Source organism: Argentina silus (assembly GCF_951799395.1).
Source record: "Argentina silus genome assembly, chromosome: 9".
Lineage (NCBI taxonomy): Eukaryota > Metazoa > Chordata > Actinopteri > Argentiniformes > Argentinidae > Argentina > Argentina silus.
In genome coordinates, this window is record NC_139663.1 from 14,682,067 (window position 1) to 14,700,316 (window position 18,250).

General features: G+C 46.1%; 2 protein-coding genes across 5 annotated transcripts; one reads left to right on the forward strand and one right to left on the reverse strand.

Annotated features, from left to right (window-relative positions):
• The first annotated feature begins 3,552 nt into the window (after positions 1-3,552).
• Positions 3,553-9,799, forward strand: tnnt1 (troponin T type 1 (skeletal, slow)). Of its 4 annotated transcripts, XM_083677203.1 has the most exons (13): positions 3,553-3,562; positions 4,058-4,123; positions 4,710-4,736; positions 5,732-5,752; positions 6,391-6,412; positions 6,890-6,953; positions 7,447-7,563; positions 7,805-7,882; positions 8,173-8,286; positions 8,425-8,534; positions 8,782-8,872; positions 9,406-9,446; positions 9,600-9,799. In XM_083677203.1, exons 6-13 carry the CDS (start codon positions 6,894-6,896, stop codon positions 9,643-9,645), a joined length of 657 nt encoding a protein of 218 aa, XP_083533329.1. In that variant the 5' UTR covers positions 3,553-3,562; positions 4,058-4,123; positions 4,710-4,736; positions 5,732-5,752; positions 6,391-6,412; positions 6,890-6,893; the 3' UTR covers positions 9,646-9,799. The 4 variants fall into 4 exon arrangements, with proteins under 4 accessions (XP_083533329.1, XP_083533330.1, XP_083533331.1 ...); XM_083677204.1 differs by lacking the exon at positions 5,732-5,752 and having other exon boundaries at positions 3,555-3,562; positions 6,388-6,412; XM_083677205.1 differs by lacking the exons at positions 3,553-3,562; positions 4,710-4,736; positions 5,732-5,752 and having other exon boundaries at positions 4,063-4,123; positions 6,388-6,412.
• Positions 9,800-12,178: 2,379 nt separating this feature from the next.
• Positions 12,179-17,026, reverse strand: syt5a (synaptotagmin Va; the record flags this gene model as incomplete). The annotated part of the gene is made up of 8 exons (XM_083676543.1): positions 12,179-12,388; positions 13,082-13,215; positions 13,525-13,642; positions 14,188-14,355; positions 14,654-14,821; positions 15,613-15,702; positions 16,102-16,280; positions 16,987-17,026. The coding sequence occupies 8 exons, from the start codon at positions 17,024-17,026 to the stop codon at positions 12,179-12,181; spliced, it is 1,107 nt and encodes a 368-aa protein (XP_083532669.1).
• Between the last annotated feature and the right edge of the window lie 1,224 nt (positions 17,027-18,250).

The window sequence follows — 18,250 nt, forward strand, 5'->3', positions numbered from 1 at the left end:
TGTCTCTCTCCTTCTCTCTCCTTCTCCACATCTTCTTTGCAGAGGTCTTGTGGTTATTGTAGCAGTGGTTAATAATGGGATAGAATAGAACACATTCTGAGAGAATAGAACGAATAGAATTTGATAGAACATTCCATGAGACCATTCCGTGACGTTAGACATTAGACGTGACAGTAGACAGACAGATATCTGTATGGAATGACCTTTCACCTCTGGCTGCTTGGCTCTGTCTTTCCTCTCTTCTGTGGCCACTTTGTCTGTGTGAAGAACCTGACTATCACTCTGTCTCCACCAGTGACTCATGAATAACTGAATAACTATTACTAGTAACTCTTGAATGCTATTATATTTGTCATGACTGATTGTAATCTTTCTCTATAATAACTGTATGTAAGCCTACTGTTTCAACACACCGTCTTATAAGTGTAGATGATTGTATATGGATGGTTTTAGTGGAACTCATTGTGTGTGTGTGTGTGGGTGTGTGTGTATGTGTGTGTGTGTGTGTGATATGCTAGCAGTCTGAGGTAAGGCCCACTAACTTTAGCGCTTACTAAAAGAATAGAGTGTGTGTGTGTGTGTGTGTGTGTGTGAGTGAGTGAGTGAGTGAGTGAGAGAGACTGAATGGGTAGTATAGGATATAGAGTTGGTTCATTGACCTCAAAGCCTCCTAACTGATGTCATCTCACTCATATTGTAATATCTCTCTCCTCCTCTTCCTCCTCCAGCTCCTCTTCCTCTTCTTCCACCTGTTGCTCCTCCTCCTCTTCCTCTTCCTCCTCCTCCTTTCCCTCTCTGTGTAGTCTACAGCTCCAGTCAGGCCCTGTTCCCTCCTCTTCCTCTTCCTCCTCTTCCTCCATCCCTCTCCGTTCTACAGTTAAACATCCCTCTTCTAGGAACTATTAATACGATCCACTGTCCGACATGGCATGACTAACCTAATCTCCCCACCCAGCTCCCCACCCAGCTTCACCCCATCCCACCCCAACCCCCCCCACCACCACCACTCCCCCAGCCCCCCCCCCCCACCTTGCGTCCATGACTAAAATTAACCCCTTCAAAATTCCCCAGCCAAAGTCCCGGAGAAACTCAACACTTCTCTGTCCTCCACCTGCTTAGTCCAGTGTAGTTCAGCTTAGCCCTCTATGTTAGCTTGGCCTTCCCCGTTGAGCTCCAAGCGGCCTGCTTCCGCCCAGTCTGAAATGTTAAACCTCGCTCCATCCCGCCATCCCCCCCTCCATCTTTCCATCTCCCCCTCCATTCCATGCATTACAATGAGCCCGTCCTCCGATTTCTACCTCCACCAGCCTCCACTGGCCCCGGCCGTCGCCTCTCATTAGAACCCCATTAGAGGTCCTTTGGATTCTATGTAGAACCTGACCCCCTCACATAGAACCCTCAGAGAACCTCTTCCAGAGTGACGCATGTCAATCAAATCTGCCGTTGAGCATGTGCTGCACAATGCAGGCTCACTGTAATGTACCACAATAGGCAGTGAAATAGGATAGGGTTCTTTAAAAGCCATTTATCACAAACTCAATCAGCACTGGATCTCAGCCTACCCTTTTAGTGTCCATATACACACACACACACACACACTGAGTAAGTATCTCATTAGCCGTGAGGGAGGGAGATGAATTCATGGCTGAAAGGTTTGGCGGTGTGTGGGTATGCTTGTTGACATAGTAACAAACAGAGGAACGGGGTGGCACACAGGCGATGACAGCTACAAATTCTTTCAGGCAATGACAGGACGACTATAAATTCTCTCAGCTGACAGAATGATGGAGAGACATCCGAGAGAGAGAGAGAGAGAGAGAGAAGATGGTTGATAGACATGAGGCTAGGGTGTGTGTATGTGTGTGTGTTTCTGTGAGTGAGTGAGAGAGAGAGAGAGATAGAGAGAGGGGGAGGGGGGAGTAGAGGTGTAACATTAGGCTATACAAGGCCATTTGGGAGGTCCTCTCAGTTGTTCTTATGAGATGTGAAATCAGAAAATCATGATTAGTGATTAAGTTCAAGATACTGGGTTGAGGGTACTCAATGACTACTCAATACATTGCCTACTGTACGTTCTTTTGTAAAGCACTTTAATACTATACTACCACATGACTGTACTATTGACCTAAAACTAACAAGTCAGATACTCCAAACCAAAGTTATCTTCTGGCCTATTGTTCTGTGTGGAGGAGTGGGTTCATTTTCTATTTTCCAACACCAAATAGTTCCTTTAAATTATACCAACAAAGCATGTTGCTGGGCAACCGGTTGTCATTCCAAAAAACAATCAATATTGAGTAAACCAGGAAGAGGAACCAGGCAGCCATATGGAACTATGTGAAACTCATTGGCGCCTACTCTATTTCCTACTACTGGCCTACTGTTCTATAACGGATCAGCCAAATCTAGGACTAAGGTGCCCTTCTGGAAAACAGAGCGGAGGAGAGGAGAGACAGAGAGATAAAGGAGAGAAGGGAATATAAGAAAGTGAGAGAAACAGTATCTCCCTCTGGGCTCCCTGTCGTTACATTGTCACCTGTTGTCACTCCGTCAGCCTCTCCCTACGGCAGCCAGCGGCTTGTCAACACCACAGAGCAATTTATAGCTGGAATCATCAACCATACTGTCACGTCATGTACAGTTGCTTTGTCTGGCCCTGGGCTGTGTGTGTGTGTGTGTGTGTGTGTGTGTGTGTGTGTGTGTGTGTGTGTGTGTGTGTGTGTGTGTGTGTGTGTGTGTGTGTGTGTGTGTGTGTGTGTGTGTGTTATCTGGCCCCCTAGACCGTGTGTGAACAGACTTGTGTGTCTTGTCCCATTGTGTTTTCTATTCTATCATTTGGAGGTGTCAATGGAAGGTGAAGGGTCTTACTAACCGATGTTCTTGTCCAATGTTGACAACAAGACACCAGATATTGTCACTCTCCAGTGTGTTGTTGGATGGATTGGGGGTTTAGCAGGCAGGCTAAAGACATCACATTGACTGTCACAGGGGAACCAATCACTTAATGAGTTTGTGTATACTTACTAACTGTTTCCTTTTGTTTTTAATGTTCACTTCAATGTTGTCAATCATTTCAAGATTCAAGTATACAGTGAAATGCAAAAGTGACAGTGCCACAGAGTAGTGCAACAATAAGTTTTAAAATAGAATGAAATAAAATAAAATAGAAGTAATAAAAAATAAACAGTATAAACAGTATAAGCAGTATAAACAGCGGTGAAGCAATGTACGCAAAGGAAGTCATTAGGTGTAATAACTGAATAATTAGTGAGTATGTGTTGTCATGTATACATGTTTGGAAAGGAATACTGTAATTCTGTATGTACTGATTTTATCTTTTTTCTTTCTCTATTTTCTCTCTCTCTCTCTTCTCTCTCTTCTCTCTCTCAGTCATGTCTGATGTAGAGGAAGAGTATGAGTGAGTACAGCCATATTATATGACTGAAACCTTGTACAGGTTGTAAGTCATTTCCGTGGTTAATCATTAAACTGTAATTACGGAACTTTGGAACTTCAAACCTAACTTGACTCTCTGTCTTTCATAGGGAGCAGGCAGAGGAGGGTGAGTTTGAGCTTTATCATTACACATACATCCACTTGTATGACTTTGACTTTGACCCTGTTATTATTAATCCCAGGGCTTGTATTGCTTTCAACAGACAGCAGACAAATGGTTTAAAGCTAAAGCCTCCCTCTGTTTAACACTCTTAGTCCTCTCCTGGGCTTCCTTTCACCATTCTGACCCTCTATCTTTCTACTGTCTCCCCCCATCTCTCCATCTTCTCCTCTTGATTTCCCTCTCCTCTCTCTTCTGGTCCCCCGTTTCTGCCCCTCACCATCTCTCTACGTTCTCTATCCATCTCCACCTCTGCTTGGTCAACCTATTTCTCCTCCACTCTACCTCCACCCTATCTCTCTCTTCTCTCTCCTGTTGCCATCTTTGTTTTGATTTCTAAATCTCTTCCTGTCCCACTCATCCTCTGAATCTCACTCTCTCTCTCTCTGCCCCTCCATCTGTCTCTCTCTCTCTCTCTCTCTCTCTCTTTCTCTCTCTCAGAGGCGGAGCCAGAGCCAGAGGAGGAGCCTGAACAGGAGGAGCCAGAGCCAGAGGAGGATGGAGAAGGTGAGCCTGGTCACCCTACACCCAGTACCCTAAACCCAAGAGTGGAATGTGTCTGTCCAAAGGGTGGAATGTCAGGTGGAATGTGTCTGGGGGGTGGATTGTGGCGGTCAGGGGTGGAATGTGTTTGCCCAATCAGCTTCAGATCTGAGATAAGATAAGATGACATCACTCTATCTGTATCATAAATGGCTAATCCAGATGAGGCTGGAGAAATGTGACCTCTCTCAAATTCATAGACGGATTCATATGGATGCAAGGACTGACCATCCATGATATCACAATGATAGTTTTAACCATGTTTTGAAGCTATACATTAAAACAAGTTTATATAATGGGGTAAGACAGTTGAACTAAACTGATGAGGCATTTCTTGAGGCAACTCTGATGAAGTTATATTCTTCAAGAATCAATGGCTATATCATTAATTTAAAACTCCAAACATGGATGTACCAATCCCAGATTGCAACTTTAATAAACAAGGTGTTGTGTTAACGTGTGACAAGTGAATGACGCACTAACTATGACCTGTCAATATCCCCTCTGTCCCGCTTCCATTGGCTGACCTTGTGCTGGTCCCGCCTTTCAGAGCAACAAGAGCACACAGACTATCAAGGTAGGGTGCGAGCACATTACTCCATATACAGGGTTGTGGCGAGAGGGTATACGACTAGGGTGGTAATCCTGAATCTGCTCAGTGCTACAAAGGCTTGTGAAAAAGGAACATAAACATGGGTTAAAACTGTAGCCATAAACCCTCTAGCAATAAACCCTTTAGCAATATACCCTCGAGCCATAAACCAGGATTCAGATAAAAGCCTTCCAATTCTCCCAGAACATAAATGCAACCACACCAGCTAAACCCAGCACAGCTGTATATATTTTTATGTCTCTCTAGTTTTTATTGTTTTACATATAAGGATTAATTTCATCCCATATTGCCACTGGCATTTTGGGATGGGTTTTCACATCACATTTGTTCCCGGTATTTTTGCAGCATTATTATGTGCCTCCACCTGTTGATGTCTAGTCTGTAGAGTACTGTATATGCAGGCTGTAATCTGTATATGCAGGCTTCCTAATTAAGAGACGATGTACAATGTATATATTTTCATATTTACAACATTTGCAATTACTTTTTGTATGTGCATGTGTGAATGTGCATACATACATTGTAAATGTTTGCCATTGTACAGAATGGGTCTCGCAAAACTACATTTCCCTCCACTGGTTGTTGGAATCACACATTGATAGTTAATGATGTGGCCCTCAGTGCATGATGGGAAATGTGAGTTTTCTCAAGCTTGCTGGTAGACTGACTTGCTTTCTCTTCCCTCCTTCCATACATCCCTGCTCCCCTACTTTCTTCTCTCCTTCCATACCTCCTTCCTTCTCTTGTTCCTTCTCTCCCTGCTCCTCTCTGTGTTTTCTTTCCTCATTCCTTCACTGCTTCAATCTTATGTCTCCCAATCTCTTGGTAATATGTCCCCTTCCCTACATCCTCCCTCTCTTTCGTCCTCCCTCCCTTCCTTCCTTCCTTCCTTCCTTCCTTCCTTCCTTCCATCCTTCTTCCTCCCTCCCTTCCCTCTCTCTCTCTAATTGGCCCATCAGAGCAGGAAGCTCAGGAGGAAGGTGAGGAATTGTGGGAATTGTATTTGTTTTATTTATTTCAACACAACAAAAAGAGGGAGTGAGATTTCTCCAGTCTCTCTAATCTGGAGGAGGAGGTTCATATTCACACATCATTTATTGCACTTAATCTATTAATCTCATCTCTGTTTAAACCTCAGCCAATGTGACATTGGCGTAATCCAAGTCTTCCTTGCTGAACAGATGTCATCTGAATGAGATTAACCTTTAACCTATGACCTCATCACTACTGATGCTGTGGCATCACAGTTATGGAAGATGTTGTTGCTTTGCATGCTGCTGCTACTGCTGTCTGTGCTGCCATGACGATATCTTACTGTCATCTTTGAGAACAGCACCCTCCATTTCCTCAAAGGTTCAGTGAGACGGAAGTTCCAGTGATAAGATATGGTTACTAAACAAGTTATATTCAGTTATACTGATTCTCTCTCTCTCTCTCTCTCTCTCTCTCTCTCTCTTTCTCTCTCTCTCCCTCTCTCTCTCTCTCTCCCTCTCTCTCTCTCTCTCTCTATCTCTATCTCTCCCTCTCTCTCTCTCTCTCTCTCTCTCTCTCTCTCTCTCTCTCTCTCTCTCTCTCTCTCTCTCCCTCTCTCTCTCTCTCTCTCTGTCCATTCCAGAAGAGGAGGAGCGTCCCAGACCCAAGTATGTTAATTCTTCTCTTGCTAGCAGGTCTGATAAAGGCAGACTAAACCCTACATAAGAATACCAACATGATAATGTTAGACACCGCAGATTGACTCCTCATACTCTCTCCTTCTCTTCATCACACTCATTTCTCCACTCTCTCTTTATCTCTCCCCCTCTCTCTCTATCTCCACTCTCTCTTTATCTCTCCCCCTCTCTCTCTATCTCCACTCTCTCTATATCTTTCCCCCCTCTCTCTATCTCCACTCTCTCTGTATCTTCCCCCCCTCTCTCTATCTCCACTCTCTCTTTATCTCTCCCCCTCTCTATCTCCACTCTCTCTCTCTACCTCCCCCTCTCTATCTATCTATTTTCTCCCTCCCTCTCCCCCTCTGTCTCTCTATCTCCCTTCCTCTCTTCCTCCCTTCCCCCCTCCCCTACCCCCTCTCTCTCTCTCTACCTCCCCTTTTCTCTCTCCATCTTCCCCCTCTCCAGACCCATGGCACCCTCCCAGTTGGCCCCTCCTAAGATCCCAGAGGGTGATCGGGTGGACTTTGATGTAAGTGTACCCTGGAACACTCCCAACCATATGCTAATTATTCGTTGCATCTTATTGTCTGGGATATTAGAAGTGTCGCCAATGAAAATACTGGAGACTCAATATAGTTCCAAAACTTAATTCCTGAATTACCCAATATTGACTTTTTTTTTAATTAAATGTGTGTTTTTTTAAATTAAGATGGGGGAACATTCTCAAGTAAAACAATAAACCTACCACACATTCTGAAAATCTCTGTCTTGAATTGGTTTAACCACACAACTTTCAGTATATATAACTAAGAAGTATTGCGGTGGAAATTGCAGTATCTATTCAGTTCGAAAATTAAAATCTAAACTAGCAATATTTGTCAGATTGGCTAGCCAGGCAAGCCTATGTGACCAAAGGTTCGCGTGAAGGAACTATTTGAGTCTCCATAAGTGTTAGAAAGCCAATAGAAAGTTGGCTAACCCTCCCCATTCCCTCCCTCCCTCCCTCCCTCCCTCCCTCTCAGGACATCCACAGGAAGAGGATGGAGAAGGACCTGTTGGAGCTGCAGACTCTGATTGACGTCCATTTTGATCAGAGGAAGAAGGAAGAGGAGGAACTTATCGGGCTGAAGGACCGAATTGTGGGTCAACTTCCTGTTTGTCAACTTCCTGTTGACATCTGAGGGCTGGAGGATGACTGAAGCGTTGTAATGTTTTGTAGAACCTCTTTATAGCTTAACACTGTAGAACGTGTCACATTTATAAAGTGCTACTTTACTTTACTAATGTCAATACTGACTAATGTTAAAAGTGCCAAAAGTAATTTCTTCTCCTCCCTTTCTTCCCTCCATCCTTCCCTCCCCCCCTCCATCCCCCCTACAGGAGAATCGTCGGTTTGAGAGGGCAGAGATCCAGAGAGTGCGAACTGAGAAGGAACGAGATAGACAAACCAGGATTGCGGTACGATCGAGCAATGAAAACATGCTGATGACACGCTAATGACATGCTAATGACACGCTAATCACATGCTAATGACATTCTGATGACACACTAATGACATGCTAATCACATGCTAATGACATTCTGATGACACGCTAATGACATACTAATGACATGCTAATGACATGTTAATGAGTCAATCATCCACTACAGTATTACATAGACACTAGTTGTGTGTTAGGAGATCCTCATTTTTGGTTGATGCTTGTTTCCTCCTGTCTCTCTCTCTCTGTCCCCCCCCCCCCCCCCAGGAAGAGCGTCAGAGAAAGGAGGATGATGAACAGAAGAAGAGGGCTGATGACGATGCCAAGAAGAAGAAGGTGCTCTCCAACATGGGGGCCAACTTTGGAGGCTTCCTGGCTAAGGTCAGCCAAACTGTGTGTGTGTGTGTGCGAGTGCATGCGCGTGTGTGTGTGCGTGTGTGTGTGTGTGTGTGTGTGTGTGTGTGTGTGTTGAGGTTCTTTCAGAGTGTTCTTATCATGGTGTTCTGTGTGGTTGCTAAGGCGGAGCAGCGGAGGGGGAAGCGTCTCACAGGAAGAGAGATCAAGAGGAAGACCCTCGGTGAACGACGACAGCCATTGGCCACCGAGAACATGAGGGAGGACGCGCTGAAGTGAGAGAATCACACGCGTCCTATACTGTTATCTTATTCTAATCTAAACCAATCACAGAAGCAGGAGTCTCACCCTCTTACCTTAGTCCCTCCCTCTTCAAGCATTCTTTCCGTGTCTCTGTATCATGGTCTCTCTCCCCCTCTCCCTCTCTCCCCCTATCCCTCCCCTCTCTCCCCCTCTCTCCCTATCCCCTCTCTCCTCCCCCTTCGTCTCTCCCTCCCTCCTGCCTCTCTCTCGGTCACCTAGGCAACGAGCTCAGGAGATGTGGAACTCGATCTACCATCTGGAGTCTGAGAAGTTTGACCACATCGAGTACATGAAGAAACAGAAATACGAGGTCAGAGGTCAACCTTCAGACTTCTAATCTGTTCACTAATGACTTTAAACTACAGTACCCTACCCAACAGCCTTGCCTAATTATACAAAAAGATGAATACTGTTGATTTTTGTACCATTCACTCTCAAATTCAGCATTTGTTTTCTGATGAGAAGGTGAAAGGTTACAGTGGATATGCCCCAACTCTTAAACTGGCCCGAGTTTTCCATTTGGAACTCTGATTTGATTTGGTTGTTCACGACGAGGAACTTGTATTTCTCGTAATTTCTTACAGCTGCTGAATGCAGTATAGTATATATTTTACTGTAGCAGGGGAGGCTGGTGGAGGTAGAAGTCGGAGGACAGGCTCATTGTAATACATGCTACGGAATGAGGAACGGTATCAAACACATCCCGTATCCGATTTCTACCTCGCCAGCCTCCCTTGTACTGTATACTATAGTACACTATATAAATATATACTGTACACCTATCACTAAGTGGACATATATGTGTGAAGTCATCTTATCTTCACTGTGATGTTGTTCCTGCAGATCATTGTTCTCCTCAACAGGATCAGTCATGCCCAGAAGTTGTAAGTAGTGTTCAATCACCTTGTTTTATTTATATTACTTATGAATATATGTACATACATTCATCTGTTCTCTCTCTCTCTGTCTCTCTGTCTCTCTGTCTCTCTCTCTCTCTCTCTCTCTCTCTCTCTCACTCTCTCTCTCTCCTCCCTCAGTAAAAAGGGTCATGGTAAGGGCAAGGTCGGAGGTCGCTGGAAGTAAAGGAGCTCTCGCTCTCATAGAGCTGAAGGAAGACGAAGACAGAACGAGTGAGAAAGGAGAAGAAGAAGAGACGGAAAGAAAGAGAGATCACACCTTTCCGTCCTCCCTCTCTCGTTGTGGCCGTCTCTCTATCGACCCACTGTCCGGGCGTGTCGTGGTGTGTTTAGCTTATTGCTACATAACAATGATAATATGTATTGATAATAAAAATATAGTAACTCATTCAGGTGTTGATTTTCCCCTGGTCACTGTACAGATTGTGTTTGTTAGATTTGATTTTATCTGATTTTATTGTCCATCAAAGTCAGTTCATCAAGTCAAGTCACGCATTTACATAAACAGACCAACAAATGCAACATTAAGACTTCACATTCACATTTCCTGTTTAGAAACAAGACCTGGGTCAAATAGATTTGCGAAATACATGGACGAATCGAACGGTACATGGGAAGTGTCACCAGAGAAGCTGGGTGACATTTGTATCTGTAAAGTTGGCTCTGTGTGTGTTGTTTCAGGACGACTATGAAAGAACTAGCTGTTTGCAATGTTCTCGGGAGAGAAATTGCAAACAGCTGGGAGAAAGAATAGAGTCTAACTGAATGGATTGGAAAGCCAAAACGTTGTTTGACCAGCAGAGAGAGGGCAATTCTTCCCCCTGGTGGAGAGATGGTGTAACAACACCTGTGACCCCGCAGTGGAACATGACAAGCAGATTAGACAGTCACAACCACCTCACCCTGAAAACACACACTCTACACCTATATTACCTGATAGTAGACATTAACATACTTCCCACACTGTAATTACTACACACACACACGCTACACTGCACACACATACATTAATTAAACACTTATTACTAGACACACTACACACACACACACACACACACACACACACTAACCCTAACCCTAACCCACTCGACTCCCTCTGGCTCCTACCTCAATAGGCCTATTACTGATGAGAGTTTGTGTCGTCACGCTTTATAGATGTTGGAAAAGTATTGTTTTTGAAATGTCTTACTTACCTTCCATCTTCATATCATCCCCTGCGCCCCCTCTCTAATTCCCTGCTCACATGTTTGGCATAGGCCTGCAGCTCAATGTGTGAGATGTGGAGGAGGGGGACGACGACGACACAGAACCCACTAATCCAGTCTTTCCCTCGCTAGTCGCCACAGATTACACCCTGCTCCAGTCCGTCAACTGACCTCATAGCAACACCAGGGGAGGCTGGTGGAGGTAGAAATCGGAGGACGGGCTCATTGTAATGCATGGAATGACGTAAGGAACGGTATCAATCACACACCCCATTCCTCATTCCATTCCATGCATTACAATGAGCCCGTCCTCCGATTTCTACCTCTTCTAGCCTCCCCTGCAGCAGATCCCACTCACAGCTAACAGCCGGTGTTGAGTTGGGTCAAGTCAAATTTTCCAATTCTCTAATATGTTTGGTATTGTTGTGGTCTTTCACGGTAATCCTTTTTCTAATATAACTGGGATTACCTGAATGAAGGGAGGATAAATATACATCGTGGGATTAAATTGGATTGGATGATACTGTGGTTGTTTGAGACTGATCTAATTGATTTTATCTGTTTGAGGTGATCTCAATCTCATCTCTAATGTAGACGTGTCTAGCGGAATGATCCGGTTCATTTTCATCGCCGGATTATATTCAGCCAAAGCGATATGGCTGTTTGTTGTTGTTCTCAGCTTCAAACCAGTGGTTTCCAAGGTCAGTACAGTTGTGTGTGTGTGTGTGTGTGTGTGTGTGTGTGTGTGTGTGTGTGTGTGTGTGTGTGTGTGTGCGTGTGTGTGTGTGCGTGCGTGCGTGCGTATCAGTACTCACTGCACACAGAACTAGCAAATCCATCTGAGCATCCATCTGTTAATGTTTGGAACTATTTATTTATCTATTTACACTCACATTACATTCAGGAGGTACACCAGAGAAAGCTTTCATGTACTACGGCATAACAGACACGCACACACACACACACACACACACACACACACATACACACACACACACACACACACACACACATACACACGCACACACACACACACATACATCTCACTCTCCTGACACAAATATATAGGCATATCAGTCACGCACATACAGCAGAAACATTCACTCGTACTCATAGCTTACGTAACATCAACATGGAGAACATTCCGCACAGGCAATAGATAAAAACATGTAATACTAGACAATAGGAAAAATCAAATGGAAATTCAGCAATTGTGTAGAAGATATGTGTTGGTGTGGTGTGTTGTTCAGGTGTGTGTGTGTGTGTGTGTATGTGTGTGTGTGTGTGTGTGTGTGTGTGTGTGTGTGTGTGTGTGTGTGTGTGTGTGTGTGTGTGTGTGTGTGTGTGTGTGTGCATGTGCACACAGCGTGTGTGTTTGTGTATGTGTGTATGTGTGCATGTGCGCACAGCGTGTGCGTGCGTGCGTGCGTGTGTGTGTGTGTGTGTGTGTGTGTGTGTGTGTGTGTGTGTGTGTGCGCGTGCGTGCGTGTGTGTTTAGCGGATAGGGGCCTTCAGGGCGGCGTCCACCTCCTCCTCCATCAGCAGCGTGTGCCACTGGGCCACAGGACGTCTGGGATTGGCCAACATGTCCGACCAATGGCGGAGCCCCACCCCTGTGGCGCCGAAGCCGATGAAACATTTCCCGATGGCGTCGTTGCTACCCAGCTTGTCGTAATCGTACACTGTGATGATCACCTGTACTTTCTGTTACGGGGAGCGGAGAAGAGAGAGAAGAAGGAGAGAAGAGAGAGAAGGAGGAGAGAAGAGAGAGAAGGAGGAGAGAAGAGAGAGAAGAAGGAGAGAAGAGAGGAGTGTAAAAAGACAAACATTCACAACATCCCAATCATGCCCTGTGTCCTTTCTCCACCCATTCAAAAGCATAGGACTGGTGTAACCATAGAAATAGAATGAGTAGAACAAACATGCCCATTCAATTCAACATTCCATGGTGGGTGTACCGGCGGCTATTTTTTGGTGTATCATTTAGAAGCGTTTCTTCACAGCTTTTTTTTTTTTCTTTTTTTTTGCTAGACAAAATAAACGCATTATTATTATTATTATTTATTAACAACCAACTCAACTCAACTGACATTGGAATGTTCAGTCAAATGATGCTTAGTTGCTACGGTGCCGCCTCTGAATTTGTAGCTTCTCTCTTCTCTGTTCAACACATACAATAACAATGTTTACCATGGCAACAATGTATTACGATTCCATGTCAGCCGTCTTTTGGTGTACTAGCCAAATTCCCATGGTCTGAGGGACCATGTCCGTTCTGCTCTGTTTCTATGGGTGTCACCATGGGCTCTTCACACCAGTCCATGTGGGGTAGTGTACAAGTGCAGTCAAAGGTTTGTGTGTGTGCGTGCGTGCGTACGTGTGCGTGCGTGTGTTTACCTGTACTTGGGCGAAGGGGATCTCGAAGCTGAAGCTCTCGTTGAAGTAGGGGTTCAGAGTGTTCTGTTTCACCGACGTCTTCTTCTTCTTCAGACGCTTACCGTTGTGCTGCAGCACCACCTTAACGAAGGGATCTGAGGGAGGAAGGGGGGGGGGGGGGGCGGGGGGTAGTGGTTAATCACTGCTGGACTAGTTGAAAACATTGAGTACAATAAGAAATGCTTTTTGAGCTGAAAATTAATCAGGGTCACCGTCTTTGCTAACCCAATAGTGAAGACCATCGCTTGGCCAACATACACAGTCTATTGATACTGTATGTATGGATGTGTAGAACTGGCTGGTTGACATGCTCATTGTAATGCATGGAACGGAATAATAATGAGCCTGTCCTCCCACCAGCCTCTATTATGGATGTGTAGATGTATATATGTGTAGAGGGGCACCTGATAAGCCTCCCACGTCCATCTTCTTCAGGTTCTTGGCCTCCATGATGTTGACCGTTAGTTTCCCCGCCGTGGGGACGTAGCGCAGGGAGATACAGATGTCACCCAGCTTCTCTTGCTGTGAGGACACACACACACACACACACACACACACACACACACACACACGCACGCACGCACACACACACACACACGCACACATACACACACACACATACACACACACATACACAGGCATCCACGCGCACACACAGGTACACACACATACACACGCGCACACACAGAGATGCACGCACAGACACATACACACACACACACATACACAGGCATGCACACGCAAACACAGGTACACACACATACACACACACACGCACACACACACACACACACACACACACATTTAGTATATGGAGGATGGATAGCTAGATGGACAGACAGGCAGGCAGGCAGACAGACAGACAGACAGACAGACAGACAGACAGACAGACAAACAGGCAGGCAGGCAGGCAGACAGACAGACAGGCAGACAGACAGACAGACAGACAGACAAACAGACAGGCAGGCAGGCAGGCAGACAGACAGACAGGCAGGCAGGCAGGCAGACAGACAGACAGGCAGGCAGGCAGGCAGGCAGGCAGACAGACAGGCAGAAATAAAACTTACCACTTCTTTCTCTCCTCCGACCAAATCCCTCCATTCGTGGAGCGGTTGTGCCATGTCTATGCTGTTCATGGGGATGGAGATCTGTCCGATGACGTCGTGTTTCCCGAAGCGGTCGAAGTCAAACACCTGCAAGACCAGAGTCTGACCACCTAGCTCATTGTAAGGGATCTGTGGACAGAGACACAGGGACAGGTCCACATGTTAGAAGTGGTTAGAAGTAGTGGTTAGAAGTCTGACCACTCAGCTTGCTGGCTCTGTGGTTGTGGGCATGTATGTTGTTAAGTCATGGGCTCCCTGCCATACTGGTATTGTGTATTTTATGTTGTTAAACTTCAGGCAGGGAGCTATACAGAGCAGAGCCATCCGATTATGACAAAATTAAAGGTATTACCATTGTCATTAAATAATGATTAAACCAACATAAATGTCCTGACTGAAATGTACTGTATCCATGCACACTACAGACCTTGAAGCAGAAGGTCTCATTGAAGACAGGACACAGGTTCTTGCGCTGCACTTTGGTCTCAAACTTCTTCTTCTTGTCGGGAAGCATGTAGACCTTGACATAGGGGTCAGAGGTGCCGCCCATGTCCATGGCTGCCAGGTTCTCAGCCTGGAGGATGCCCACCACCAGCTGGAGGGAGGGAGGGCACAGAGGGGGTAGAGGTTAAAGGTCACAGGTCATGTCCATGGCTGCCAGGTTCTCAGCTTGGAGGATGCCCACCACCAGCTGGATGGAGGGAGGGCACAGAGGGGGTAGAGGTTAAAGGTCACAGGTAATGTCCACGACCAGCTGGATGGAGGGAGGGCACAGAGAGGGCAGAGGTTAAAGGTCACAGGTAATGTCCACGACCAGCTGGATAGAGGGAGGGTACAGAGAGGGCAGAGGTTAAAGGTCAGGAGATATGAAGGACAAGGCTAGACACTGGTCTAGGGCCAGTTTGGTGTTGCTCCCTCTAATGGTGAAGGGTCAGATCAAAGGTTAAAGGTCAGGAGATATAAAGGTCCAGGACACCTGTGGGGGGACATGCAGCGTTCGGCCTGTAGAGGGAGCTACAGGACCGTGGCCAGGGTTTACGAAAACGAGGCTTCGTTGCGCAGCTGTTGCGAATGAAGCCTCGTTGAGGAAATGGTTTAAGATGTGTGTGCCTCTGCTTTTGGGGGGAGAGGCTGGAAAGCCAGGACTGGAAAGTCATCGGAAGAATTTGTAACGATTATCATAATAAACGGGACATTCCCTCATCACCACACTGCGTCTGCCTCTCTGTGAACAAGGGACTTGTTACAACACCACTGATCTAGGGCCAGTTTGGTGTCTCTCTAATGGTATTAGAGTTTTGTGATGGTTAGGTCGAATGACACGTTTAATAAAAACAGGACTGTGCAAACACACGCAAACACACACACACACACACACACACACACCTGGTTATCTGTGAAGTTGTAGTCCAGGGTGAACTCCAGTTTTCCAAAGTTCTCTCGCTCCTCCTCCTCTCCTTCCTTAGTCTCTCCCTCCTAGAACAGCAGAGGATATTCCACCAATCACATCAGACACAAGCCACTCCATACAGCTGTAGAGGCCGGTGGAGGTAGGAATCGGAGGACAGGCTCATTGTAATGCGTGGAATGGAATGAAGAATGTTATCAAACACACACCTCACAATGTGTGTTTGATACCATTCCTCATTCCATTGCCTGCATTACAATGAGGCCGTCCTCCGATTTCTACCTCCACCGGCCTCCCCTGGTATACATTTAGCGGCGGTTTGCAGGACACAGATTCAGCGAAGTCCTTTTAAATAGCATCTTCAATGTCCAACCGGGGGGTCACATTTAGTCTGGGACTTTGTTTAATATGTGTCCAGGAAAACGACCCACCCTCCCCAAAGAGTATTGCTCTCCCTCTTCCCTCACCTTGCCCTCCTCTCCTTCTCCCTCTCCCTCCTTCTTTCTCCTTCCTCTTCCTCCCTTCCTCTCGCGGACCTTCTTGGGCTTCTTCCCCTTGTTGATGCACTTCTTCCAGATGCAGAAGCTGAGGCAGCCCACCAGGACTAAGACCACCACAACGATGGCCCCTACAGCCCACATAGGCACTGGGGGAGAGACAGCAGAGAGAGAGAGGCCTTTTGAAACTTCAAAATTTAGCAGAGGTGATTCAGAATCACTCTTGTGATGAGGTAGCCCTGTCTGAGTAAACTCAGGTCTCGCCCTCTGACCTTGAGGATGTCCTCTTGGCCTAATGTGTGTTCCACGTGGGAGACCCGGGTTTGAACCCCGCCCGTCACAATAACACCTCTAATATAGCTTTCATCTACTGTTATAGTTCTACTGTAACAGTTCTAGAACAATCTACTGTTCTAAGAACACTACTAGAACAATCTAATGTTATAAGAACACTTCTAGAACATTCTACTGTTGAAAGGAGCACCCACAGTAAATGGTAAAAGACAGGATTAACTTACTTCTGAGTTTATGGTCTGTGAAGAGTGGAGGAAAGAGGTGAAAGAGATGAAATGAAGAGGAAGAAAGGATTAGATGAATGAGTGAAAAAAAAAAAAAAATTATAAGATGACATCTTTTGTATATTTACTGTAGACATGTTTAGGATAGCACTGTGAGTGTGTGTGTGTGTGTGTGTGTGTGTGTGTGTGTGTGTGTGAGAGAGAGAGAGTGTGTGTGTCTGGATATGCATGCATAAACGTGTGTATATGTTTGTGTGTGCATGAATATGTGTGTGTGTGCGCCATTGTGCGTGCGCGTGTGTCCGTGTGTACAGGTGTGTGTGTGTTGACCACTCACTTGGCAGGTGTGTGAGCTCGTTGTAGAACTTGTTCTTCATGTGGTTGAACTGGTGGTTGGAGTGGTGGGAGGGGCCATGCTCCGAGCCACGCTCCCAGCCACGCTCCGAGCTGTGCTCCGAGCCACGCTCCGAGCCACGCTCCGAGCCACGCTCCCAGCCACGCTCCGAGCCGCGCTCCGAGCCCTGCTCCGAGCCCTGCTCCGAGCCATGCTCCCTCTCCTCAGCCTCCCGGCGGTACCGCGCTTCAAAACTGGCCAGTCGCATCGCAGCTCTGCCACTGGGGGAGAAGGGCAAGGTAACAGTAATTTAAAGTGGCAATCTGGGATTCAAACAACAAAGCGGTCACCCTGACACTTTTTTAGGTCTGTGACAGAGGGGGAAGAAACATAACAACTACTTGAGAACTTTAGACCAGGGGTGTATTTAGACCAGGGGTGTATTTAGACCAGGGGTGTATTCAGTGTGTTCCGAACTCTTGACCAGGGGTGTATTTAGATCAGGAGTGTATTCAGTACGTTCCGAACTCTAGACCAGGGGTGTATTTTGACCAGGGGTGTATTTAGACCAAGGGTGTGTTCAGTAAGGTCAGAGCTCTAGTCCAGGGATGTGTTCAGTAAGGTGAAACATTCCACATGTTTCAGATAGAAATATAACATACAGAGCTGACACATTGATATTTTTTAGGCTGCCCAGGATGGGTCTATTTGAAACAGTGGGTCTATGCTTTGTAGTCTTATTAAGACAGTCATAATGTTTCTCCCTCTCTTTCTCTCCTCTCTTTCTTTCAACTTCTCTTCCTCTCTCTTTGTCCTTTATTTAAAGCAAAGCTCTCTCTGTTCATTTCTCTCTTTTCTCCCATCCTCTCTCTCTCCCTCTCTCCTCTCATGGCGCGAGTGTCGAGTCACATCACTGAAAATCTCATTCCTCTGACCACTGTGTCCATCTATAATCCCCTGACTCCGTGGCAGGCCATGGATACACACACACACGCACGCACGCACGCACGCATGCACGCACGCACGCACGCACGCACGCACGCACGCACGCACAGACACACACACACAGACACACACACACACACACACACACACACATACATACACACACACCAACATACCACACCAGCTCTGTTACACATGCACCTATGGCAGGCACAGCGCACACACGCACGCACGCACGCACGCACACACACACACACAGACGTAACAAGATTAATTTACCAAAGGTAATCCACAAATCCCAGGGATTAACCAAATTAGCCCC

Coding starts and splice junctions, on each gene's coding strand:
- tnnt1 (XM_083677203.1), top strand. CDS start 6,894: ATGGCACCCTCCCAGTTGGCCCCTCCTAAGATCCCAGAGGGTGATCGG. Junction 6,954..7,446: donor GTGATCGGGTGGACTTTGAT/GTAAGTGTACCC, acceptor CCTCCCTCTCAG/GACATCCACAGGAAGAGGAT. Junction 8,873..9,405: donor TGAAGAAACAGAAATACGAG/GTCAGAGGTCAA, acceptor TTGTTCCTGCAG/ATCATTGTTCTCCTCAACAG.